We start from the raw sequence: 26285 nt of genomic DNA, 5'->3' as shown, positions 1-26285 counted from the left end.
CATAATTGGAGGAGACAGCCGCCTTCCAGGCCTCAATAGCAGCCTGCATCTAAAATGCTCTGTAGGACATTGATGTGACAAGGAGGACTCAAGTGGAAAAAAACAGCACCTCCCCAGTGACCCTGAAGTGGGGGCTGCAGTTCTGCAGTTGAGGAGATGTCGACCCTGATAATTCCAAGCTCTGGGCCCCACAGAGTGTGACATCCTGTGGCTTTGATCCTCGCTCACCCAGCAACCTGCAGAGGGACAACCTTGTATCCTTATGACTAACACCAGGACAACTGGACGGGACCCTCACACCCCTGCCACTTGAAAGAGTCTCTCTTTGACACTGCGAATTAACGACCTAGCTTTCTGGTTACACATAAGGTCTGAGTTTAGTTAGCGAGAGAGCAGGGGATGTCTAAGCTCTGGGTTTGCCCAGTTCGAGGGACCAGATTAACAAAGTTCATGAGGGCAGAGCCTCTGCAAGCCTTCTATTCTAAGGACAGCACCTACCTTCTCTACCAAGCATAGCCTGGAATCCAAACTCTGTGTTCTTGACATAGCTTCTGGGAGCAGTTCCCAACCTGCTGCCATACCTGATTTCTTCACTTCAGCGGCACCCAGATTTTAGCCCACACATCTAGAATCCTTTGCCTGCCTGACCTGCAGTTACCTTTAAAGACTAGCACAAGGAACAGGGGGTGGTATGGCACATCTGTAATGCCAGGACTTGGAAAGCTGAGGCAGGAGGATCACTGAGAGTTCCAGCCAAAGTAGTCAAGGGAAACTCAAAACAAAACAAAAGGAAGCTCCATCAGTGGAGCTAGCCTGTGCTAGCAGCTGTTTGGGGTTGGCCAAGAGAGGAGGATGCCACAAGTTTAGGGCTAACCTGGGCTACATAGCAAGACCCTATGTCAAAAACAAAACAAACCATAAAAACAGAAGCTTTGACCTTTTTTGCAATGTGGACTTTTTGACGGTTAGCTGAAGTCTCTAGATTGCATCTAGATTGATATGGGGGCAAATGAGATTACAAGCAAGAATGACCCCACCTAACAAGAGTAACAGAGTTAATGTCTCATGGCTTATTTGCATCCTTGATGGTAAAGTCTAGTAGCAGCTTGTCCTTCTGGGGTTTTTTTTTTGCTTGTTTGTTTGTTTGTTTAGATTTATTTACTTATTTTATGCATATGAGTACACTGTAGCTATCTTCAGACACACCAGAAGACATCAGATCCCATCACAGATGGTTATGAGTCACCATGTGGTTGCTGGGAATTGAACTCAGGACCTTGGGAAGAGCAGTCAGTGCTCTTAACCACCGAGCCATCTCTCCAGCCCGCAGTTCTTCCTTTTAAAGTAGGGCTGAGCACAAGTGTTGTTTGAAAGTGGCAAAAGGGGCTGGAGAGCTGGCTTGGTGGTTAAGAGCATTGGCTGCTCTTCTAGAGGTCCTGAGTTCGATTCCCAGCACCTGTATGGTTCTAAGTCTAGATGATCAGACACCATCACACAGACATGCATGCAGGAAAAACACCAATGCACAGAAAATAAAAATAAATCCTAGCACTTGGGAAGTAGAGGTAGGCAAATCTTGGAATTTGAGGCCAGCCTGGTCTACCGACTGAGTTTCAAGACAGTCAGGGCTACACAGAGAAACCCTGTCTTGGGGAGTGGGGTGGGGGGAGACAACAAACACTGGAGACAGGCAGGGGATTGGGAGTTTGAGAGATTATCCTTGGATACATAACCAGTTCAAGGCCAGCCCGACAAAGGGAATTGTATCTCAAAAAACAAAACAAATACACAAGTATTTGCGATGACATTGGTACTTGATACTATGTAGCTGGCAGTCTCCATTCAAGAATCTCAAGATTGCCAGACATACTTTAAAAGCTAGAGTGGCTGGGGAGATGGCTCGGTGCACAGAACACTTTCCAGGTGAGAATATGAGAACCAAGGTTTGATCTCCAGCACTCACAGATGACTCTAAGTGTGCTGAGAAACACCTGGAACACCAGTGCTGGAGAGGCCGAGCAGACAGGAGCATCCCTGGAACCCAGAGGCCAGCCAGCCAGCCAGGGGTTGGTAAGCTTCGGATTCATTGAGAAACCCTGCCTCAAAAGCAAATGAACGAAAGATAAATTAAAAGTGGGTGGAGACAGAGACATGGTCTTTTCCTGAGTGGATTGGGAGGGTGAGGCTGGTAGGTACCCATGATTAAGAACCTCTACTTCTAAGTCACCCTTCTTAAAAATATACCACAGGGTAGGTTAAAATGGTATGGGGTTAAATTTGCCTGTCTCCCAAACCTGCTGGCCCTGGAGTTCAATCCCCAGCCTGAAAAAAAAAAAAAGAAAAAAAAGGCAAACTTCTGTAAATTGTTTTCTGATCAACCCAAGCACACACACACACACACAGGAGAGAGAGAGACAAGAGAGTTTTCTGAGAGAGAGAGAGGGGGGTTCCACATGCAAATAAAAAAGAAACAAATGTTTAAAAACATACATCATGAAGAATTTCCAGCTCCCCTGAAAAGTAGGAAAAAGTGAATGAAATCCAAAGCCAGAGTTGCTCGGCTGTGCACAGAAGAAAGCATTGCCCCGGGGCCTTTCCTGAGCTTCAAAGACCCTCCAGCTCTCCTCTCCATGAATATTTTTCCTCTCCCTGCTTCTGCCCACAGATTTCTTCCACAGCAAGGCACAAAGGGGGTTCCTGGAATTTCTAGACTTTTCAACTTAAGCCATGCATGTTAATGAGCCTGGAAAAGGTTTTAATTTGCTTCTGTGGTGGAAAAAGAAACGTGCTTGACTTCATTTTGCTCAGAAGTGGTTGAATCTCTGCCTCACCCTCAGTAGCTGGTAGAAAACACAGGCCCTTTGCCTCCAAGGGGAAAGCCTTGTGCAAGTGTCCCAGGGCACACCCAGGGGCCTGCCCAATCCCACATGTCTGACTTATTTTACCAGGTAGGCGGTTGGCAGGAGTGAGGGAAAACACCCTGGCACATAGTAGGTACCTGGGAAAATGAGTTCTCTTGATTTTCTCTCACCTTCTAAATCCCAACAAGTTGCAGGGGACAGAGAAACTACACAAGGTGACCTGACGGTGGCATTGGCCTTGGCTCTTCAGCTACAAGATGCATGTCTCAGAAGACAGGGACCCTGGAAACAAGGGAAGAAGCAAAAGCTACTGGAGAGAGACCTGAACCTACATCCTGATGCCAGGCTGGGGAAGCACAGGGTCACTATCTTAGCCACAAGCACCCCTGGTGTGGGAGATGAGTTTGCCTTTATCTCTGAACCTGGATGTCCCTCCATCCTAAGCAATCTTCTCTCTGCCTCCTGGACCTGACTGCTCTTCTCAGAGGTCCTAACTGATGAAACTGGGACATTCAGGCTGATCTCCTGGAGCAGTGCTTTCTACATCCCATCACTGCACTGTGGCCAGCGGCGCCATCTTCTGACTCTCAGAAAAGGCCCTGCCTGGGTGGCGGAGAATGTCAGCAAGAGGAAAAGAGAGACAAAAGATGGCTCAGTCAGTGAGCCGCTCACTTCACAAGCACTTGGACCTGAACATGAGTTTGGTGCTGTTAGGGGAGAGACAGAAGATTCCTGGGGCTCACTGGCCAATCTGTGAGCTTCCAGTTCAGTGAAAAACCTGTCTCAAAAACAATTAATAAATAGGGAGTGGCTGAGGAAAGCACCCAGCATTGACATCTGGCCTCTACACAAGCCCATGCATGGACACACACACAGGCACACAGGCATGCACACACAGGCACATACACCACTTCATATACATTGTTCTGCCTCTTGTTTTTAATAATTCTTCTGTTTATTCTGTTTACATTTTCTGATTCATCTCCTAACTGTGTCCATTCAACTCCTGGGGCCCACTCCATTCCAAGCCCAGACCCAGGGGTGACACATAACAAATGGAACCCCCTGACTTCCTGGAACTCAAAACTCTTCAGAAAAGTCTTTCCTCTGTACTTTATGAACTTTTGTTCTCCCGGCCCCCAGTCTTCAGCACCTCCCTCATTATCGGGCACCCCTCCCTCCTTGCCACTAATTCTCAGTGTCGTGATGCCCTAGACCTGCCCTCTGTAACAGGAACTCCAGTCTTATCAAAGCCTGAACTAATCCGAAATGAGGTTCCAAGCCTGATCACTTTGTATCCTGAAGAAAGCTCTGCAGCTCATCAATAAATGGGGCGTTTGCACCCCAAGTGGGACGAGGAGTGAGTCACAAATAGGATGTCTTCACTCCCCTGTCAGCTTGTAGTGTCATCCTAGCTCAAGCACTGAGACAGCTGTGCTCATAGGGAAGTTTCCTACATTAGTGGAGTCGGCCGCAGGGTGCGGCATGACAGAGCTCTGCACGAGTCCCTTCCCTTCCATCTTCTTTTAGGGCAGGGTCACAAATAGTACAGGCTGGCTTCAGATTCACTATGTAGCCAAGGATGGCCTTGAATTCCCTATCCTTCTCCCCCATCTCCTGAGTGCCAGTGTGCACCACCTCACCTGGTCCTTACGGTGCTGGGGATCGAACCCAGGGCTTTGGGCATGCTTGGTAAGCAGTTTGGCAACTAAACCACACTCCCACCCCTCGTTCCTTAAAGAACTTGAAGTGAACCCAACAGGTCCTGTGAGTTCTCCAACCTAAACCTGCCAGAGCCTGTGAAATGCTCCGTTTTCTTTGGCACAGGACCTGTCTGCACACATACAGTTTTTCATCTGTTTGGTCTGGCACCTTGGTCACTGTGACCTCTTAGAAGCTCATAGTCACTGCCTTAGAAGCAACCTTACAGCAAAATAAACACCATTCCTGATTTACCACATGCATCCTCTGTGATCTACTGCTTTCCCGAGAAGCCAAAAAAATTAAGTCAGAAGAAAATATTTACAGTTATTCCACATCTTATTTGTGTATGTGTGTGTGTGTCTGTGTGTGTGTCTGTGTGTGTATGTGTGTGTGTCTGTGTGTGCTATGTAGCCCAGCCTGTCCTCTAACTCCTGATCCTGCTGCCTCAAGCTCCCCAACTCCTGATCCTCAAGCTCTGGGACTGCAGGTGCGTGGCTGTACTCATCACTTCCTGCTTCAATCCCTTCTCCACTGTCGGAGCGCGTTCTTCCCCACAGAGCAGGGACAACAGCCACACGGCAGATCTTGTGACCCACAGTAGTTCCTGTCCCAAATTCTACTGTACTGTGCTATTCTGAAATGTGCCCATGTCTAATTCCTTCCCGGTGGTGGGGAAGTGACAGCAGGTCTAGAGAGAGCATGGAGGTCTGTGACGTTATCTCCATCCATCGTGTCCCGGCCCTCGCTGGGGAGGTGACCAAAGAAGCAGCTTTCTGCCTCACGTGGGACACCAGCTCAGCTTGCCAGACTGTGGCACCACTGTCATTCTTCAAGGGCATTAGTACGGCCTCTGTCCTGTCCACCCCATCCCAGTCATTCCCTTCCACTGACCCTGCATTCCACTTTGAAGGAAGAACATGACTGAGGCCTCCCTTGGTTCGGTTTAGACCCATCTTCCAAGAAGCCTCTGCTGATGCAACTCAAAACTTCACTGGTACCACGAAATCTCCCTGGGGAACCAAAGCCTCTGGGGTCTGATGTCCCTAGCAGAGAAACGGGTGGGGATGGGGAAGTCTTTCAAGAGGCTGCAGAGTGGGTGTGGGGTTCATCATGTCATCTCAGAGCTCCAGCTTATGTGTCTGTGTATGCCCATGGGTAGTTTTGAAGACACCACTAGAGACCTCAATCTGGGCTGAGAATGTGGGGCCAATGATAGGGTCTGGCTGGAAGACGTATATAAGGCAGGCCCTGGCTTGGGATTGCCACACTGCAGAGGCAACCTCTGGAGTCAGAGTTGGGAAGGCGCTGCCTCATCCAAGGATAAGAGAGACCAGGAGTTATTTGAGGTTTGGCTTTTTATGCTGTTTCTTTTTGAGACAGGGTTTGCTATACACCCAAAATTGACATTAAACTTGAAATCCTCCTGCCTTGGCCTCCTGAATATCAAGGCAACACCAGGAACATTCACATAATTTTTCATATCAGGTCCTTATATGTATCTCCCGGTGCCTACAACCATGAGGTTTGAGAGGGGGAATATATGCTTGTGGTAGACACAGGATCTAAGAGCAAAGTCACTGGAGCTGGGGTGGGGTGGGGGTGCTATATGACAGCTGTCCAACAGATCCTCCAACCCCAAAAGGCCCTGTGAGGGATGAAGAGATGTCTCAGTGGTTAGAGCACTGGCTGCTCCTCCAGAGGACCTAGGTGAGATTCCTAGCATTCACATGACAGCTTACAACCCTCTCTAACTCCAGTTCCTGGGGATCCAATGCCTTCATCTGGCCACCTCAGGCACCAGGCAGGAGAGTAGTACATAGACATACACGAGGGCAAAACACCCATACACATATTTAAGAAAACAAAAGTCGCCGTGTGCTGGGAGTCCAGCTGCTGAGTACCCACAAGAACAGAAAGCTGACTCTTGAGGTGGGGGTGAGGAGTGTACCATTGACACCCAGTCTCGTTCTTCATTATTCTCCACGTTATTGTCTGAGACAGTGTCTCTCTGAGCCTGCAACTCAACATTTTAGCTGGACTGGCTGGCCAGTGAGACTCTAAGACCCACGTGTGCCCACCACTACACCTGGAGGACCAAAGACTAAAGGTCATCCTCAGCTACATAGCAAGGTTTGAGGCTTGCTTGGGTTGCATGAGATCATGGCATTAAAAAAAAAAAAAAATAGAAGGAAGCAAGCAAGTAAACAAAAAACTCCACTGAAGAAACGTGGTTTAGGACTCAGTAAAGACTTCAGTGCTCTATCCCTCCCGTTAGTATTGGTCTTGCCACCTACTACTAGCTTGGATTGTTTCTCTGTGTCTCCGTTATTCCATCTGTAGAATGGGGTCAGTGGGTATCCTCCTCGGAGGGCTACCATGCAGATGGTTGGAGGGGTGCCAGAGGTACCTGGCACACAGCAGTCCGTGTTTGCTCTCACTGTGTGGACTCCTCCCTGCCACCATAATCACCAGTTATTATGGAGCTCCTAGTCACAGCTCCAGTATTTACCCTGGCTCACGAATGGCTGGGTTGGGGGAGGGGCTCCTTAGTGTGATTACATCTGAGTCACACTGACTGAATGAGGGGCCATGGGGAGCACAGCAGACGCTGTTATTATTACACTTGTGATATTATTTTTAAAACAAAACAAGATGGGTGGACAGCTTTGTGAGGTTTTCAGAACCGTGCCAAGGGCAAAGAAGGGCAAGACTCCAAGGATCAGACAAGCAGGATGCAAAGGCCGCTGGGTCAGTGCTTGGAAGAATCCCCAAGTTCCCAGGGCAGAAGACAGTCACACCCTGCACCAGACACTTTGGCCCTTACACGTCCAGAGAAAACAGAACGCACCGTGATGTTTGCAGCTAAAGGCATTGGGCTAACCAGGTACAATCAGTGTGACTTATCTGGCCCATGCTCCACTCCCAAGTTAAATGTTCCAGACTTCTAGGCCCAAAGCCAGGCTCTTGTGGGGCACAGACTTTGCAGCCCGATGACTTGGGTTTTGAGCTTCAGCAAAGCTGCCTCCTCAGAGATGGCCTCTGCCACCCAAGTCATGTCCTCCTGGCTCCCTGCTTGGGGAGTGTGATAGCCCACGTACAGAATACAGAGAGTGTTAAAGCCTTGTGGACACAGACATGCCTAACTCAGCATCATTCCTAACTCAGCATGTCTCCTGACTCCTTGGCTGGGTTCTCCAAGTCTCCTGACCCAATCCCCACCCCTTCTTAGCCTCAGCTGCTGTTCCTACCACGCTCTGGCATTCGAAATAAGTGTTCTGCAGCTCTTATAGCCTCGTGTCTTCTTGGCTTTGAACAAACAATGCTTCAGCGGGGAATGCCCTTCCCCTCTGTAACTAATTCCCGGACACCCTTGCGAATACAGCCCAATCACGCTTCCAGGAAGGTCATCAAGAATGCAAAGGGCCCAAGTCTCCCCTGCTCTCAAGGTGAGGAGAAGCCCTCCTGTTTCACACAAGGCTCTGGGGTGGGAGACAAAGGCTTCGGTAGCAACTGCACAGAAGCAGTGTGGACTCAGTGCCTTGCTCCCTAAGCTGCGTGCACACATTAGGGAAATGCTACCTGTTGCACCTTACGCCCGAACTGGAAACTTAATAAAACCTTCTGTGCACATCACCTTCGGCCATGATAGAGAGAGCAGTCGTTGCCTCCCAAGTCTGTACAATACCCTAGAGACTAGAACAATGGGGCAGTTAGTATCTTGGCTTACAGAGCAAGCAGGAAAAAGGACAGATTATGCAGAATCCCTACTCACCCACCCAACAAAGTCCTCTCTGTCTACCCTTCCTGCTTCAACCTCTGCTTTAGAAATTACATAGCTGTGGTATACATCTGTGCACTTGAGAGGCTCAGGCAGGAGTTGAGGACCAGACTTGGCTATGACAGGAATCGCAAGTTCCTGTCTCACAAAGAAATAAATTGGGCTGGAGAGATGGCTCAGTGGTTAAGACCAAATACTGCTCTTCCAGATCTGAGTTCCATCCCCCTGCACCGATGCCAGGTAGTTCATAACTGCCTATAACAGCTCCAGGCCATCTGACGCCCTCTTCAGGCTGCCTGAAGTACTTCACACACGTGCATATAAACATACATGCACACACATTTAAGATAAATCTCAAAAAAGAAATAAATTATGCACTCATATGTAATTGCTTATTTAGTTGGTTGGTGGGTTGGTTGGGCCTGGATTCCCTTTGATGTTGGAGACTCGTTTACACTTTCCTGCCTGTAACACAGTAGGCAGTCACAAGTATTTACCCGGATCACAAATGGCTGGGTTGGGGGAGGGGCTCCCTAATCTGACCACCTCTGAGTCAAAGGGACTAAATGAGAGGCCATTGGGAGCTAGTGAATGAGTAATGAGTGAGGTAAATGACTAGCACACGGATTGGAGATAGTCAAAAGATAATATAAGGTCTCGTGCAGCTCAGGCTAGTCTTAAACTTGCTGTGTAGGCAAGGATAACCCTAAACTCATGATCCTTCTGCCTCTACCTGCTGAATGACGAAAGAGCCTCTCCTAGCTGGAAGGAAATGAGAGGGACTCATTTTTATCTAGGGGGAAATTAAGGCATGAGCGAAGCGGTTAAAACACTAGTCAAACTCACACAGCCAGCTCTTAATCAACTTGCTAAAGAACTTCTGCTTGGAGCATCTAAACACTCAGGGGGAAGGGAGGAACAGGGGCAGAGGATAGAGGGAAGGAGGGCTTGCAGTTTTCAGAGGTGGAGGCTGCAGCCTCTAAGTTGCCTTCACCTCCTCCCCCATGTGACTCAGCCCATGAGCTCACACAGACTGAGCACACAACTGGGCCTTGCTGGGCCTTCCCAGCTCCTTACTGCCCCTCACCGCCCCTTCCCCCCCCCCAAGCCCCACCCTTACCCCCATGGGACAGCCTGCAATGCAAATCTGACCTTTCCCTGACATGAGAGAGATGGGGGAGTGAGCTCAACTTCAGAAGACTCTGTTTGCTTCAACTTCCTCTCAATGGCCATCCCTTTGACCTTGAGCACACACCACAGACAAGCGCTTCCTTCTATTTGAGCCTCCCGGAGGACCACACACTGAGGCACTCTGTGGAGCCACAGCTGCCTAGAAACAAGCCTGAGAAATGGCTGAAATTTTGAGTACAATACTCAGGTGGGAAATTCTGCAGGACCTCTCCTAACTTGGTGTGTTCAACCTTTGCCTAAGAGGGCTGACCTCCAGGCTCACACAACAAAAATACATGTCTATACTGAAATTATGAATAATCTATAAGGTCTTTAAGACTTATTTTAAAGAATAGTTTTTATTTTATGTGTATACCACACGTGTGGAGGTGCCCGGAGAAAGCCAGAAGGAGGAACTGGATCCGTGGAGCTGGAGTTACAGACATATAACATACAGGCTGTGAACCCTCTGATATGAGACCTAGGAACTGAACTGGGGTCCTCTGCAAGAGTGGCAAGCAGTCTTACACAAGCCATCTCTCCATCCCATTAAAAGTATTTTCAAAACAGCAATCTATAAAGTCAATACAAACTGAAATTCCTCCAGAGGTTTCTACTGTTAGCAATATTTTATCAAGGTTTTTTATACATGCTTTTTTCTTAAAATGAGATATTTTTATCTTATGCGTGTTTATCTTATGTAATTTATAGAAGTACCTCTCTGAAATTGACTTTATCAAATTGTTGAAAATATTCTTTTATCTTTTTATTCCAATTTACGTTAAACCTAAATAAAACTTATTTACTTACTTGTTTTTTAAAGACAGAGTCATGAGAGTGGGAGAGCTGGCCCTGTGCCGGCCCCTTGTTAGCTGCAAAATTGGGTGCAGAGCTTGCCCTGGTGGTGTGAGTGCAAGAGATGGGGCAGGCTGACCAACTCAGCTAACACCCAGGCCCAGATCCAGGGCTTTGAGTTGGCCCACCCTGACATCTACCCCCTTTATGAACTACTAGAGCATGTGAAGACGCTGGTCCTGCAAAGCCAAAGCGGCAGGATCTCCATGGCACAGGGGAACAACAGGATCTCTGAGAGGAGTCCCAGTGAGAGTCTAGTATTGGCAGTGTAGCAGAAGCCAGAGGCCTCGAACCAGACCAATGACTCAGTGCAGTGAACATTTGCAAGTAAAGATGTATGGACAAAAGGGTACACTGTGGGACACACTGTGACACACTACAGCTTCCAAGGTGAGATTTTGCTTGTTCATTTGTTTGTTTAATTTTCTTTTGTGGGGAAGATTGCAAGCGCAGAGGACAGAGGACAGAGGACAGAGGACAGAGGGCAGAGGGCAGAGGGCAGAGGGCAGAGGGCAGAGGGCAGAGGGGAGATAGGAAGGGATGGAGAGATAAGTGGGATTAGGACACATGATGTGAGATTCACAAAGAATCAATAAGATATTAGAAAGAAAAAAAGCAAAAAGCAAGAAGAAAAGGAGGAAGAGGAAGAGGAGGAGAGGAGGAGGAGGAGGAGGAGGAGGAGGAGAGGAAGTCTGTCATGTAGCTCAAACCGGCCTTGAACTCACTATGTAGTCAAGGATGACTTTGATTGTCTGATCCTCCTGCCTCCATCCTCTGAGTGCTGGTTCTAGGCATACAACACCATGCCCCGTTTACCCTGAGGTGGAGATGGAACCTAGGCCTTCATCCGTACTTGGCTAGTATTCTACCAACTGAGCTGCATTCCTGGCCTGAAACTCATTTATTAAGACCACAGTGCTTCAATTCAAGACATGGAATCATTTACAGATGGCAGACTCCTTTCCGAAGGACACTCTGGTTGAGGCCATACCAACCCCGTGAATATGTCTCTCTTCGAGGTTTAGGGGCTAACCATGGAGGGACACAGCAGCCCAAGACACTTCCCATAGAGCACCAGGTCTGTTTTCTTCTGCAGACGCAGACATACACTTGCTACCAAGACTTACACTCTGACGTCATCACCTGTCCATAGTCCTCTTCTCATCTGCTGCCACACATGCACAGAGCCCAAACAGAAAGATCAGCTTGTGGCAAGGTCCTTCAGCAAAGCACCCAGGCTGAAGTAACTGTCCCACAGCCCCCTTCCCAGACAGAGGCAGTGGGGCTCTCCCGGACAGCCTTTGCTTGCTGTTTAGTCCTGTTCTTTGTTCCCAGCAGGTTGCTGGGAACCAGGGCAGTTGCCAATTACAGCCCAGCTTTAATTGTTTTTCCTTAATAATGACTGTGCACAGATCTTTTGTCAGTCTTCTGCATGGATTCTCAGAAGGCAGAGGCTGTAGGGATTATGGGACGCCTGCCTCCTGCCAATCTTGTGTATACTTTCCATCCTGTACCATGGCCAACCAAGGGAAAGGGCTACGCTTCAGTCCTCCAAGCTGGCCTGACCCAGCAGGACTTCCCAAGGGGTGGAGTCTCTAGAAACTGCCTCAGACTTCTCAGGAGGCTTGTACCCTCCCCAGGGACACATGCTCAACATGCTCAGTCACTCAGGAATCTGTCATTTTTTTTTTGGTTCTTTTTTTCGGAGCTGGGGACCGAACACAGAGCCTTGCGCTTCCTAGGCAAGCGCTCTGCCACTGAGCTAAATCCCCAACCCCTCATTTTTTTTTTAAAAAGGCCAGGCATAGTAGTATCACCTACATAGTAGTAGCACCTTGTAATCCCAACACTGGGAGAGTAGAAAGAGGTGGGTTCCTGGGTACACTGGCCAGCCAGCCTAGCCTACATGGTTAGTTCCAGGACAGTTAGAGACTTCTGGGCTCCACACATACTTGTACATACAGAAGGAATAAGCACGCCCACGCATGCACATACATACACACACATACACACATACACACACCCTAATCCCTAGCATCTTGACATACCTAGCACATCCATTAACCTTAGCAGGTAGGTCCCAGCAGAAATCAGGGTATGGAGGGAGGGAACAAAGGCACGCCCACACAAGCCTGTCCTCTGTGATGTGTGTCCAGACTGGGGCTAGGAGAGGTCAGAGCTGGATTTGGGTCACTGGGCACACTTTCTCCTCCCATTCATCTCTCTGTCTCCCGGGGAAGTTATGTTTGTGTTCTCATGGGAACAACGAAACATTTGCCAAAGCTCTCTCAGGGTGTAACATTCCACCTTCCCCAGGATCCAACAGGAGCAACAGGCAAGGTGACTTTGTACCAGGGAAGCCACTGGGTCTCTAGTCACAGCAAGGGCAGGCACACTGCCCTTCCTCCGTCACCTCCAGTCAGAGGGATGACGTCAATACCAGATACTCTCTTGAACAAAGAAATTACTGAGGCATTCATGTTTCTACTGCCTGTATGGCTGTGGTGAGGAAATCCATTCACCTGTGGCCTTGGGGTATTGGCTAGTTTCTTGGAGTTTACTAGATATGAATGAACTCATAGCTTCAAGCTAGGTGTGTTTGTGTGGAAAAACAAAGAGGCTCACTCATATCATCTAGGAAGGACAGCCAATGCAGGCATGCTAGATCGTGTAGCTGCAGGACGTGTTTTGATCAGAGGACACAGCCCTTTAAAATGGTGTCTTGGCTAAGTAGGCCAGACTCCTCTATGAAGAAAAGCTTCCCGACAGTGCATAATGGCTTGTCCACCAGCTTCCAAATGCCACTTCCCTCTAATCTCCTGTCCAACAGAAGCACAATGGTAGGCCTGCCCACTGGCTGGAGAAGGGGCCTGGCTAACGACTCAACACAAAAGCCCCTTGAAAAGACGTCGTCAGGCCCTATCTGCATCAGCTGAGGCGCTCAGGTGAAATTACACGCCTTGGGATGTTCACCCTCCTATGGCTGAGTGTAAAAACAGACCAGTGCCTTACATAGACTGTGAAATTTCTAGACAGGCATATAGTGTTACTGTCTGGAACTTTCCATGAACCTCCTCAGGTTACCATACATATTTATATGAACACCATATTTAAAGAAAGGAAAGCATGTTGTGCCTGGTGGTCGTTTTTAATTGAATTCATCTGGGAATTTTAAATCCAAAAAAGTTTAGTGCTGTTTATGGCATATGAAGGTTTGAATGGGCTGTGACTTTTGCTCTTTGGGATGGGACAGTGTGAAGTGTTGTTAGAGCCACCTGTGAAAACCATTAAGATGCAGAACTAAGAAATGGGACAATATGACACCACACCACTGCCGTGATCCTTCAGAGCTGACCTGGCCTTCACAGCGTCCTGCTCAGAAAAAAGAAGCTTACATTCCTTTAAAGATAGCCCTCCGGGCTGGAGAGGTAGCTCAGGGGTTAAGAACACGTGTTCCTGTTGCAGAGGACCTGGTTTGTCTCCCATCATCTACATGGGGCCTCATAGCTGTCTGTAACTTCAGTGCCAAGGGATTAGACATTATCTGCCAGTGGGCAACACACACGTGTATAAGTGTTTACATACATGCAGGCAAAACACTCATACACATACACAACTAAATTAAATTGAAAGATACTGCTTGAGAGTCAGGTATAATCCAAGTAGAGGAAGCAGAGGAAGAAGGATTGTTTCAAGTTCAAAACCACCCAGGGCTACAGAATGAAACCTCGCCTTAAACAAATAAACAAAGGATCCACAGGAGAGCTCAGCAGGTAAAGATGCTTGCCACCCAAGCCTAAGGACCTGAGTTCAATCCCCAACTAATTTGCACAAGTTGTTCTCAGACCTCAATACACACACACACACACACACACACACACACACACACACACACACACACACACACACAAAACCAAGATAGATAGATAGACAGACAGATGTAATCATGCCACAGCACCTGGTTTAATGTTCACCATGGTGAGCCAAGGATGGGCAGGTAGTTGAATGAAGAGAACTGTGGGTGTCGGAAACTGGATGTCATTTTCTTGACACTTGACATGACACTGTGACACTAGCTGGGCCCTTACTGAGGTAGACACAGAGCCTCTGTCATATGCCACACCTTTAAAGGAGCTTGTGAAGCCTCCACTCTGTGTTCAAAAGGCCCGTTAGTCTAATAGGGGGCAGGCAGAAGAGCCAGGCTCTGGGAGTGAAGCATCCAACCTTAGTTCTCCCTTCTGGCCCATCAAAGTGACATTTGTTCTCATGGAGAAGCTCAGCTCCCTCACCTCCCAGGGTCTAAGCAAAAACCAAGGAAAAAGTATGATGAGTCCCCTGGCTTGACTATGTGGCTCCCCTCTAATGTCCTGCCTCTTGGAAACTACCATACAAAGGGGTTCAGATTATGCACCACACAAAGTGCCATGTTTATGTCCTCTGTTACCCAATAAATAAGGGCCACATAGGCCTTTCAATTGATGACCCAAGCCGGGCCACACACAGACCCACGAGGCCAGGCACACTCAAGAAATATGGCAGAAGTCGCAGCTGTAATTCATGTGTGTCTTCTGGCCTAGGGATGCTCTTAGCATCTTTGAGGTCTTGTGTTTACCCACTCATAGTTCTTTTTCTTTTTCTTTTTTCTTTTTCTTTCTTTTTTTTTTTTTCAGAGCTGGGGACCGAACCCAGGGCCTTGTGCTACCACTGAGCTAAATCCCCAACCCCCACTCATAGTTCTTAGAATCACAATTCCCCTCAACGGTACTCAAACCTGCTATAGGGCTAGAGAGGGTGAGGAGTATGCAAATCTATATTTTGATTAGGCCTTGTGTAATGTGATTGTGTCCCATGTAACATGCACATGGGCCTCTATAATCTGAGCATCATCTCCAGAGTGCCCTGGAGTCAAGAGCAACTCTCAGTGAGGACTAAGGCATTCTTTCTGATTGACGGCCCTGTGAATTCTGTTGCCCTGCCCTTTCTACTTCAAACCTAGGCTCTGTCTCCTACCAGCCTGCAGCACAGTCTTCACTCAGGAGTTCTCCAGTGTTTTACCAATAGGAAGACTGACCATAGCTGCCCTGTAAGAATGAGGCCCTGTGTTCCACATGCTTGTTGTGATGCTCCATGCATATGATCCCAGCACCAGGAAGCCACATGGAAATGGGAGGCTTGCCGGGCAGCCAGTCTAGCTCAATTGGTGAGCTCTAGGCCAATGAGAGTCCCTGCCTTACAGGAGGTGGAAAGTGTTCCTGAGGATGACACCCAAAGTTGTCCTCTGGCTTCCACGCGCCCACACATACACGTGTGTTAAAAAGAAAGGGAAGCTGCCCCCCTCCCTTCCGCCCTTTGTTAGCCCTGTCTTAGGTCTTCTTTCCTTTTAGAACTAGGAAGAGGTACAATGTGTGAGCTGATAACTAGGACGCTGAGATGCAACTCATTCATAGGGCGGCAATAAACGCAGGCCCCGGCTCTGTGGGCAGGCCCCGGCTCTGTGGGCAGGCCCCTTCCAGTCCACAACATCCATTCCACAGCAGAACTCATTCCATCTCCCTCCATCCTCCCTTGAAAGGTGGTAGCCACTGTCTCGCAGCCCAACCAACTCCTCAGCCTGTGGTAAATGTCTACCAACTCCTCCCACATTTGAGTGCCAGGCCAAAACAAGCAGCAAAAGAAACAAAAAGAAAGTTCTGGCTGCCAACCAAAACACCACCACCTTCCTAGTAATCCGCCAGTTCAGCAGTGAGGTCAAGAGTGGGCACGGATCCCAGGTACCTTTGCCAGGGGTGTGGGAGACATCTGGTCAGAGAGGCTGTCCCCCACAAGGAAGCATATTGTCTCGGGTGACCACATCCACTTGCAGGGAATTCTCCTCTGCTCTGGAGATTTGGTCTGTGACTCCCATTGGGCTTTCCCTGGCTTTAGTGCACATCGGATCCCTGCCAACTTTAGGACTTTATAATCCTACAAAATCCAGCACACCCCTTGGCTGAGCCACAGGCAAACTGCAATGGCAGTTATGGGGACTAGAGCCTGATGCCAGAGGTGACAGGCAGCCTTCTTCACCTTTAGGTTCTGGCTTACAACCTAGTCAGAACTGGGGTTCTATAAAGAAAGGGTCACCCCACTGTCTCTGGACATTTCATCAGCCGGAACACACAGTCTGTCACCAAAGGATACCTGACACTTGTTCCCGTTTTGAATTTGAGGCATAAATCACAGCTAGATTCAACCGCCCTTGTTTCTGACCAGGTATCTGAAGGCATAGCCTTCTCTCAGGCAGGAGATGACGGGAGGAGCACATTGGCAGTGACAAGGCTGGCGAGGGGTGGGGAGCCTGCTCCCATTCCCCATGGCCTTCAGGCGAGGTCTGCAGACTGCGCTGGACAGAGGTGCCTTACTCTGGGGCATGAAAGGAGAGAGATGGTAACTTACATGGCTCTTCTTGCCTTCTTCATCCCCTACAGATGTAATGACTGTCTCAGAAAAGACCATCTGTCCACTCTGGTTGTTGGTTATCTACAGATAAACACAGGTGTAGTGAAAATGAAACAAGGAATTCTGGGAAAAATCTCAAGACTTGGGTTTTTCACTTTCTGAGGTGGGAGTTCACAGGATGCCCGCTCTCCCTTCTGAGTTGTAATTACAGCACTGCCATCAGACAGAGTTCCTGGAGATAGTCCGAATCCACATCATCAGGTGACCGTGCAGGGGGAACAAGGTGATAGTGGACAGTGCAAGTCTGGCACCTGCCACCTAGTAAGTACTTGACACCAGATATTTTTATCACTCTTGGGGCTTGGCTCTCGGTGTCGAGATTCTTTTTGACAAGATTCCAGTCTGACCAGTGTGACAGCAGAGGCTTGTAATCACAGCACTTGGGCTGTGGAGGCAGAAGCATCAGGAGTTCAAGGTCATCCTTAGCTATAGAGTAAATTGGGATCCAGGCTGGGCTGGATTTCTAATAAGTAGAAATCCAGTCTATGTATCTTGCCAAACAAATGTCTCCATAAGAGGCAAGAAGGTGAAGGTTCTGGCCACTCTGCCCAGCTCCTGATTCTATAGAATTAATCACCTCACTGACAGAGCTCTGAAGCACACAGGGTCCCTGTGCCAGCCTGCGGGCTGCCCGATTCTGTCCTGGGTCAGCAACTCCTCCAAGGTCAGGACTAAAGATGAGTCTGAGTATACTAAAGCGTTCTCTGAGCCCCAGCTCAGCTGCCAGCGACTATCTAGTCACTTCTCGTCCCTGTTTAGGTCCTCATTTTGACATCATCTTTAAAGTTCTACTCCCTCAAGAGTCCACAGCCAGAACCAAGATCAGCTTCTGCTTCCCAGGCAGCAAGGGCCAATCTCCACCACCCTGTTCCCCTTTGCTCTCTCTTTTTCCTCCTCCTAGGTCTCAAGTCATCCAGGATGGCCTCAAAGACACTAGATAGATAGCCAAGGCTGGCCTTGAACTCCTGATCTTCCTGCCTTCACTTCCTAAATGCTGGGATTACAGGCATGAGTTAGCATGCCTGGCTTGTGCTAAATATTTCATCCCTGTGAAAAGGAATGGTGTCTTTTTTATTTTATTATTTATTACATAATCCTGTCCCAGGTCCTTTTGGCACTTTTATTATCCCACAATGCATTTCTTCCTCTCTAGGAAAAGAACGTATGCAATATTTTCTGAATCTATTTCATTGCCACTATGCACCTGCCTTCCTCGGCTCTGCACATGGAACCCCTTGAGAACCAGTGCTGGGAACAACTCTCCCTGTGTCGTTACCCTTGGGTCATGATGGCACACGCCTTTAATCCCAGCACCCAGAGACGGTGAGGCAAATAAATCTCTGTGAGTTCAAGGCCAGCCTGGTCTACACTGTGAGAACCTATCTTTAAAAGCTGTTTCCCTTTTGTTTTGTTTCCTTTTGTTTTCTGAGACAGGGCCTCTCTGTGTTGCACTGGCTGTCCTGCAGCTGCCTCTACTTCCCAAGTTGCTGGGATTAAAGGTGTACTGCACCACACTCAGCGAAAGGTTTCCCTTCTCACGTTGAGTGGTGAGCGGTGTCACTCATGAACTGCTCCTGAGGGCAGAGTGAAGCCCCACCCACCATAAGGTCTCTTCAACCCTGACACAGGCACCCGTGAAAACCTAAGAGGCCGGTGCCTCCGTCCCACCTGAGAAGAAGCCTCAGCCGCAGTACATTGGCAGTAAGTGCCTGAGGCATTGGGTGCCTGAGGCACACCTGTCTCCTTTGAACAGCACCCTCCCTTCCTTTGGGTTTATTCTGCTTTCTACAGCTCTCAGGTAGACATCTGTGGCTTGGTGTTACACCTGTCAACCCTTTTCCCCAGTGGAACTGCCTGTAGGAAGGAGGCACGGCTGTGTCACAGCCCTTACCTTGTGAACCTCCTGGTGCACATGGGCTGTGTTATTTCCCATCCTGGTGTCCGTGTTGGTCTCGTTGTGGTAGTTGGCAGGTAAACTTGACAGGGTCACCTCAGAGGACGTTCTAGCAGCCGCTTCTTCCGCCTCCATCTATCAAATTGAAGAAGCAAAATTGTTTCTTTCAATTATAACTGACGTGAAGAAAAGGGGCCATCTCCTCTTCCCTTCTGTAGGTGCAAAGACTGGGGGCAGTGGCAGTGGCCGTCAGACATGAGTTCCAAAGTTTTACACACCTCAGAAGGTGTATCTTATCCAGCAAGCCTACAGGCCTTATCCCTGGAACCCGTGTAAAAGGGTAGGATGTGATGCCCCCAAACTGTAATCCCAGTACAAGGGATGGGAGGCAGAGAGGCAGTAATCATTGGGGAGTCCAGAGAGCAGCAGCAGAGAGACCCTACCTCAATAAGGTGAAGGGAAAACTGACATCTGAACATTTGTCAGTTCCACCATACGTTCAACATAACACACACATGCACACATACACATCTCTTCCCCTAAACACTTCTGTTTTTTTAAAGATTTATTTAATTTATGTATGTATGTATGTATGTATGTATGTATGTATGTATTTAATGTATGTGAGTACACTGTAGCTGTCTTCAGACACACCAGAAGAGGGCATCAGATCTCATTACAGATGGTTGTGAGCCACCATGTGGTTACTGGGAATTGAACTCAGAACCTCTGGAAGAGCAGTCAGTGCTCTTAACCACTGAGCCATCTCTCCAGTAATCTGCTTCCTGTTGACCTCTTTGACTTTTGTGGTTTTGCATCGCCCTTGTCAGTCTTTCTTTTCCTTTTAATATCACAGCCTCCTAGGAAATGAATGTTAATATCCCCACTTTACAGATAGGGAAACTGAGGCTCACAGAGTCTAGAGGAATTCCCAAGATGCCCAGTGTAGTCTGGCGTTGAAATTTGATCATTGGTCGTTGCCCAGGCCCTGGTGGCCTAACCCAAAGGTCACCTGCATTAAATTCCCACACAGTCAGCCAGTACCTCATTCTGTCTCTGGCCACAGAAATGTGTCAGTCTTTGGAAGCCTCAAGTACTAATGTCTCCAATGAGGAACAGGATGGGGAAGAAGCACCCCAACTTTCCCACTTGTAAAACAAGTCTCTTTGTGGGTCCCAGTGGGGTTAAACCCCAAAGGGCCTAGCCTTTGCTGGTTTTCTCCTTCCCACTTCTTTTTGAATTCCTGCAGGAATTTTTTGGGATTTGTCCCCCAACTAAACAGTTTGCAGCTAAGTTCTTGTTGCAGGATCTGGTGAATGTGGGAAGACTGAAATTCAGACAGAATATCCTTCAGGAGTTCCCTTCCCCACCCCATCTCTCAGTGACTCTGGGTGGATCTTCTATGGGATCAATAGATGGGTTCCTGGACCCACACCGCTTCCAGTCATTTGGAAACACTTATCAACCGGCCTTTGGTGTCGGGCCTCTGAGGTCACACCCTCAGATCTTCTGGTCCTGGGAGCCTCACTGACACCTGTGTCACAAACAGCAGTGACACGAGTTTACACTCAGCTTTTCCTTCCGGGTCTATCACATCTCCAGCCCTGCTGAGTGGACAGGGGACAGAAAGATCATTCCACAGCTCTGCGCAGATCCAAAGGCAGCCCAGGTCATGGATGAGAGGGAATAGTGAAGCTTCCAGGACCATGAGGTCTCTTCAACCCTGACAGAGACAACCATGGAAGCCTAAGGGGCGCCTCCTCCGACCTGTGAAGAAGCCTCAGCTGTGGTGCGTTGTGCAGTAGGTGCTTCGAGCGCTCTAATATGCTGTTGTTTTGACTCTGAAAAGCAAACCTCAAAAGGCATTTTTCTCCTGAAAACAATCACTCTCTCTATCTCTGCTCCTCCCTTCCTTTCGTTCATTCTTTCTTTCTCCTCTCTTGACTTGTCTCATGTCTTTCTCCTCTCTTGACTTGTCTAATGTGACTGGCCTCTGACTCACTACGTACCAGAGGCTGGCTTTTAACTCCCTTAAGTAAACTTAAGTCCCAGATTTACCCCTAAATAACCACATAGCCTTGGGCAATACTCCAGGCCCCTCTAAACCACAGACTGGATCCATGGATAGTGAGGATGCTCCCCTCTTTGTTCAGCAGCTATGAGATTTAAGGGACTTCCGGTCTGAGCATGAATATGACACCTGCTGTAGGGTTAACAGGGGACAGGAGCTGCTCTCTCCTTATAGCCTCCTGTAAGGAAGCAGATGGTGAAGAAGCCAGCTTGGGAGAAACGGGAGGGGCAGGCAGCCAACAGCAAGCATCTGAAAAGCTCCCATTGTGACAAAGTGGAGAAGAAAGAGAAGAAACCAGGACTAGACAGGATGGGTGGGAAGGAAATGACATTTTTAAAGAAAGGGAGCTGGCATGTTTAGCAAAAAAGTAAGGTTTAGCTGGAAATAAGGAAAGCAAGGTATTGTAGAGGGCGTGTCCAGAAAAAGACTGTCTTAATGTGTTCTAAATTCCATTGGAACTGGAATTGTAGCGTTTGGCTTTCAGAGAGCTGGCAAGTCCCCAAATCTCCAGGATACTGAAGGCTGTCCCTCTCGAACCCCAGCCCCTCTCTGCCAGTGGCTGTAACAACACAAATGAGCTGAGGGCTGTTTCATGAAACCATAAACTAAAAGTACAGTTTACCATGGAATCTTCGACCACAGTGATTCCTGCCTCCAGCAAGAGAAACTTAAGCCTGAAGCAGTAGTTGCTTCACAGCAGAAGAATGTGAAGCTGTTAAAAATGGCATCCACAGCCCATCAAATTCATGGGTATTAAAGGAGCACAGTCGGAAAATTGCACAGATGAATCCAGGGTTGGTATTGGGGTGCCTCCCAGGACCCAGTCAGACAGTAAGAGTCCTCTATAATAAGCCAGTTACAGGCTGGGAGATGGAGCATGGGCAAAGGCATTGCCACCAAATCCAGATGATCAGAGTTCAGTCCCCGGGACCCGCATGGTAGGAAGAGAAAGCCAATTCCTTAAAGTGTTCTCTGAACTCCACATGAATACAGTGGGGCACCCGCGCATGTGTACGGACACACACACACCAAATTATCATATATACTAAAACACTTCAAATATACCAATTATAGATGTGGCGATGAGGGCAGAGGGGATAATGTGGCTCTGTCCTTAACATACACTTCTTAAGGACACGGGATAACGAAACAAGAAAACCAGGAACTTCTCAGATGGAAGACTTTGGAGGATTTGCTTTCTCTAAAGATAATCCTAGAAAATCAGCTACTTTGTCCCCTAAGAGACAACAACAGCCTGAGGCAGCTGGAAAAAATAAAATGCCAGGAAGTTACTTGAAAGCAGATTCATGGCTCAACTATGTAAACATTAATGGCCTCTGGCTCGGGTCCTTTCTCATTCTCTTGAATAACAGCTCAACAGTAACTGTCCTGTGTTTGTGACATTTAAGGGGCTTTCTGGAAGTTTCTTTAAAAGCTGGGCTGGTGATGGCTCCGAGAGCAAAGATGCTCACCGTGTCCCAGCCTCCCAGCCTAAAGCCAACCCCTGGAACCCATGCAAAGGTGAAAGGGAAGAACCAACTCCACGGTTGTCCTCTCTGACTTCCACACGTTCGCTGTGGCACACAGGTATGTGTACATGCATGCCTACACAGCCACATACACACACACACACACACACACACACACACACACACACACACACACACATATATATATATAATACTGATAAATAAAAATAAAAGTTATCTTTAAAAAGCCAATATCTACAACCTATTAAAAATCATACACCATTTTAAGTCTGGCTTTTAAAACTGCATTTTTCTTTTCTTTTTCTTCCCACCCCACTTCAGTGCTGGGAATCAAACTCAAATTCAGGGCCCCAAGCATGCTAGGCTCTACCGCTGAGCTACAGTCAGAGCCCAAGACATTTTAAAGATGGGTTTCACTGAGGATCGACCACATGTTGGTAAGTAGTGTGTTATTTGTGCTACTACTGTTTGTTTCTCTTTGGGTTGTTGTTGTTGGGTTTTTTCGTTTGGTTGTTTGGTTGGTTGGTTTGGTTTGTAATAGAGGGTCTGACTATGTAGCCCAGGCTGGCCTCAAATCTTTCTGCCTCAGCCTCCCAAGGGCTGGGACTACAAGTAAGTACCACTAAGCCTGGCCACACTACTGGTATTACTATAACAATAAAGATAGCCATTATTTCCTGAGACCCAATAGTCCTTCTTATTTATAATGACCTCATGAGGAAGACACTTGGGCTATATCTACCTGCTTTTCTTATACCAATTTTTGACCAGGTAATTTGCTCTTCTATTTTCAAATCTTCTCTTTGATCCAGAGGTGGGTCAAAGATTTTTCTCCAGTTCAGACCCTGAATCCCATCACTAATAAATGGTAGTGCTGGGATGGAATGAGAGACAGTTGGTCCTCACTGTCTACATCCCCCTTCCCTTTCCCATCTCTACAATCCATGAGGCCAATCTAGGGTAATGTCATTGACTTTGTTAGATGTGATGATCAATGTCTTTTGTTGTCAGCCAATCTGCACAACTTAAGCAGAGATGTGTCCAGATGGGCAGCAGTGGAGCAGTGGAAATGATGAAAATTTCCACGGGAAAAGCATGGCACTAAGGTCTGATGGGGTCCTAAACTGCACTGTGGCCGTAGAGGCTAAGCAGTCCTCACTGGAAGCTGATATCAGAGAGCCCTGCTACAAACCTTCTGGACTGTGGCGGGCACTTCCTAGAGAGCTAAAACATGGAAGTGCTGTTGTCAGCGTTCCTGGGAATCCATGTGTGTGTGGGAAAGTCCTACAACCCAGGTAAGAATAGCAGGAGGCCTAACTTGAGCGAGAATGGTCAGGAGCTCCATGCAATCTAGAGCCACAGAGTTGGGGGCTGCTGGGGTCAGGCTGACCCCTCCCCCCTTCAATCACTTTACATGCAAACTGCTCATGAGCTCAGAAAACCCACAGGTCCTGGGCCCCAGGCCTGTCTGGTAGATACTCAGATATGGCTGCTCGTGTCCCTGCATCTCAATCCAGTGTTCCCTCCATCAGCCTGGCTTGGAGAATGGAGGGCAAAATACACCCACACTACACATGCTGAGGTGAAACCAACCTATCCCAGCAGCAGCGGCCAACATTTAAAACTACCCAAGTGGTTAGTTACCACATAGAGACGCCAAGACCCCAACTCACTTGTCTGGTTCACGGCAATGGCTGGTTTCATTCCAACCCAAACGCCCATCTCACTAAGTGCCAAGGACGGCTAGCCACACCAGCTGATCAAGGAGATTCAGGCAGCTTTCAACATGGTTGGGTCCCATCTTAGGAAACAGAGAGGGGTGCTACCTAAGTGTTGGCTCCTGGAAGATGAGGAACCAAAGTTTGCCTCTCATCTTCGGTATCACATTTTTGGCAATTTTCGGGTAATTCTCATAGGAAACTGAGGTGGGGCTGCTAAACGATTGACCACGGTCAATCCACCTACTGTTGAGTGGCAGAATCTGAACCTTGGTCTCCCAAAACACACTGGTGTAGGTGAGCAGCACCTCTCATCCCCTCCCTTCTGACCATGACTCTGCTTCAGCCCTCCTTCGCTGCCCCACAACACATTTAAGGGAGCCAGACAGACTGTTAGCAGAGCTCAAGACTCTTTTCCGCACGACTGGCATCCTGTTTCTTGGGGAAGATGGTACAGGCTTAATGCCCAAGGGACATGTTGGAACTTGAAGCTGTCTGCAGCTAGCTGCTCCAGTCTCTGCAAATCCACTGCGCTGGGACAACAGAGTGGCCCCAACCTCAGCTCAGCTCCAACAGGGGACAGCCGGCTGAGTACCCGAAGACATCAGCGATTCGGCGGCTCCAGCTCCCCGGGTCTCCCCAAGCCTCCCTTGGTGGACAGGGATGCATCCAGACCTTTCAGCAGGCACACAGAACCGGCCGAGAGTAAGGATCACCCAGCGCTACACTCAAGGCACTCCACGTCTGCCGTCAGGCCTTTTCCAGCTCTGCACAAAGCCAGGTCTTTGGCCAGCGCTGCAACCAGCGCTGAGAAACATTGCCTCCCCCACATCCTCCCAGGCCCACTCCCTTTCTCATCCTCGCACTTTCCGAGCCCGGCGCCCTCGGGGTGCACCCACCTCCTCCACCGCGCTGCGCAGTTTGTGCTGAGTGTCTTCCATCAGCTCCTCTACCTCTCGGAACATCTCATTGAGCGTAGCTTCCTCCTGAGGGTAGTTAAGAGCCGGGCCCGGCTCTGCCGGAGTCCAAGTGGCCGTCGGGGCAGGAGTGGGGACAGTGGGGACCACCGCCGCTAGCAGCATACACAGCAAAATATCCCGAAGCCACTGCATGTTTGCTCCGCGCTGGCCGCCGCCTGTGTGTCCCGGAACGCTATCAAAGACTGCAGGACCACCCCTCTTCCCCGTCCCGCCCCGCCCCGCCGCTCTGCCCGCCCCCAGATGGAGTGAGACCCAGCCCCCTCCCAGACTCAATATCTGCTGGAAACAGGGTGACCACTACTCCGCTCCAGCCTGGATACCCCAATCCCCCAAACCCGGTTCTAGTACCTAGGGGGAGCTACGCTTGACACTCTAATGGAAACCCAGCTTCAGAACCTAAGTCTTCTTCTCTTTATTGCAGACCACTTGCCCGGACCAGTGGACAGCTAGGCTACAGGTTCAAGTCCCGTCCCTTCCTTTACTAGTTTACCAAGCAATTCTATTGATCTTGGCCCCTGACTCAGACTCTAGCCTCTTCTAGCCAGGAGCAGGGCTCGATAGAGAGCCCAGATCCTCCTCCTCCCATAGTGATACAAATGCATGAATCCCCCACCTCTACCTAAGGGAGACCCAGCTGAGCCATGCCCACGATGATGACCATACCGCTCACCCACTTCGAATGAACAAAGCTGAGCTGCAAGATGGATCTGGTCACGACCAGTCGCAGGGCTTCCACAGAGCAGCCGGAGCAGAATATGCACTGTACGCGGCGTGGATGCAGAAGCGCTGGTACCAGAAAGCCTGCAGCCTGCGCCCCCCAGTCCACCACGCCTCCGCCGCGCGGGAGGGGCGGTCGCACAGCCAATCGCTCTCCAGGCCGCCTGCGACCTCACAGCTCACGCCTGCCTCTAAATCCTGGGAGGCCCAGTCTGCAGGGATCTATCCTCTTCCTGGCAGCCCCCCTCCCCACCTCCGCGATAGCCCAGGTTTCTACTATATTTTACAGCCTTCTTGAGTCTCACCTTGCTAGCTCTAAGCCCGCCTCTGCCTTGGACGCAGTCCTAAGGGATGGAAACCCAGCCCCTCAGCCATCAGAGGGTAGTCTAGACAGTCCTCAGCCAGGAAAATCCACTTTTGGCCACGAGAATGGGTCAACAGAATGTCAGCAAGCCCCTAGACAGGCGACATACTAGAGTAGCTAGAACTGACACCAACAGCCCCAGTCCTGCCAAACTAGAATGATCTGTGACATAGCTTGATGTATGC

The 26285-nt window shown here is 48.9% G+C and overlaps 1 protein-coding gene across 3 annotated transcripts in view; it reads right to left on the bottom strand.

Moving 5' to 3' along the window:
• The window catches only part of Dkk3 (dickkopf WNT signaling pathway inhibitor 3), a 39495-nt gene extending 13688 nt beyond the window's left edge, over positions 1-25807 (bottom strand). Inside the window, exons 1-4 of one of the 3 annotated variants that reach the window (XM_032892891.1) lie at positions 25690-25807; positions 24939-25174; positions 18758-18895; positions 16804-16887 (exon numbers count right to left, since the gene is read on the bottom strand). In XM_032892891.1, coding sequence (XP_032748782.1) covers positions 16804-16887; positions 18758-18895; positions 24939-25151 — 435 coding nt within the window. In that variant the 5' untranslated portion in view covers positions 25152-25174; positions 25690-25807. Of the gene's footprint in view, positions 1-16803; positions 16888-18757; positions 18896-24938; positions 25175-25682 lie in introns of all 3 variants that reach the window. The other 2 variants (XM_032892893.1, XM_032892892.1) reach the window with 2 other exon arrangements.
• Between the last annotated feature and the right edge of the window lie 478 nt (positions 25808-26285).

This window comes from Rattus rattus, chromosome 2, assembly GCF_011064425.1.
Source record: "Rattus rattus isolate New Zealand chromosome 2, Rrattus_CSIRO_v1, whole genome shotgun sequence".
NCBI lineage: Eukaryota > Metazoa > Chordata > Mammalia > Rodentia > Muridae > Rattus > Rattus rattus.
This window is presented reverse-complemented; position numbering and strand designations above follow the sequence as displayed.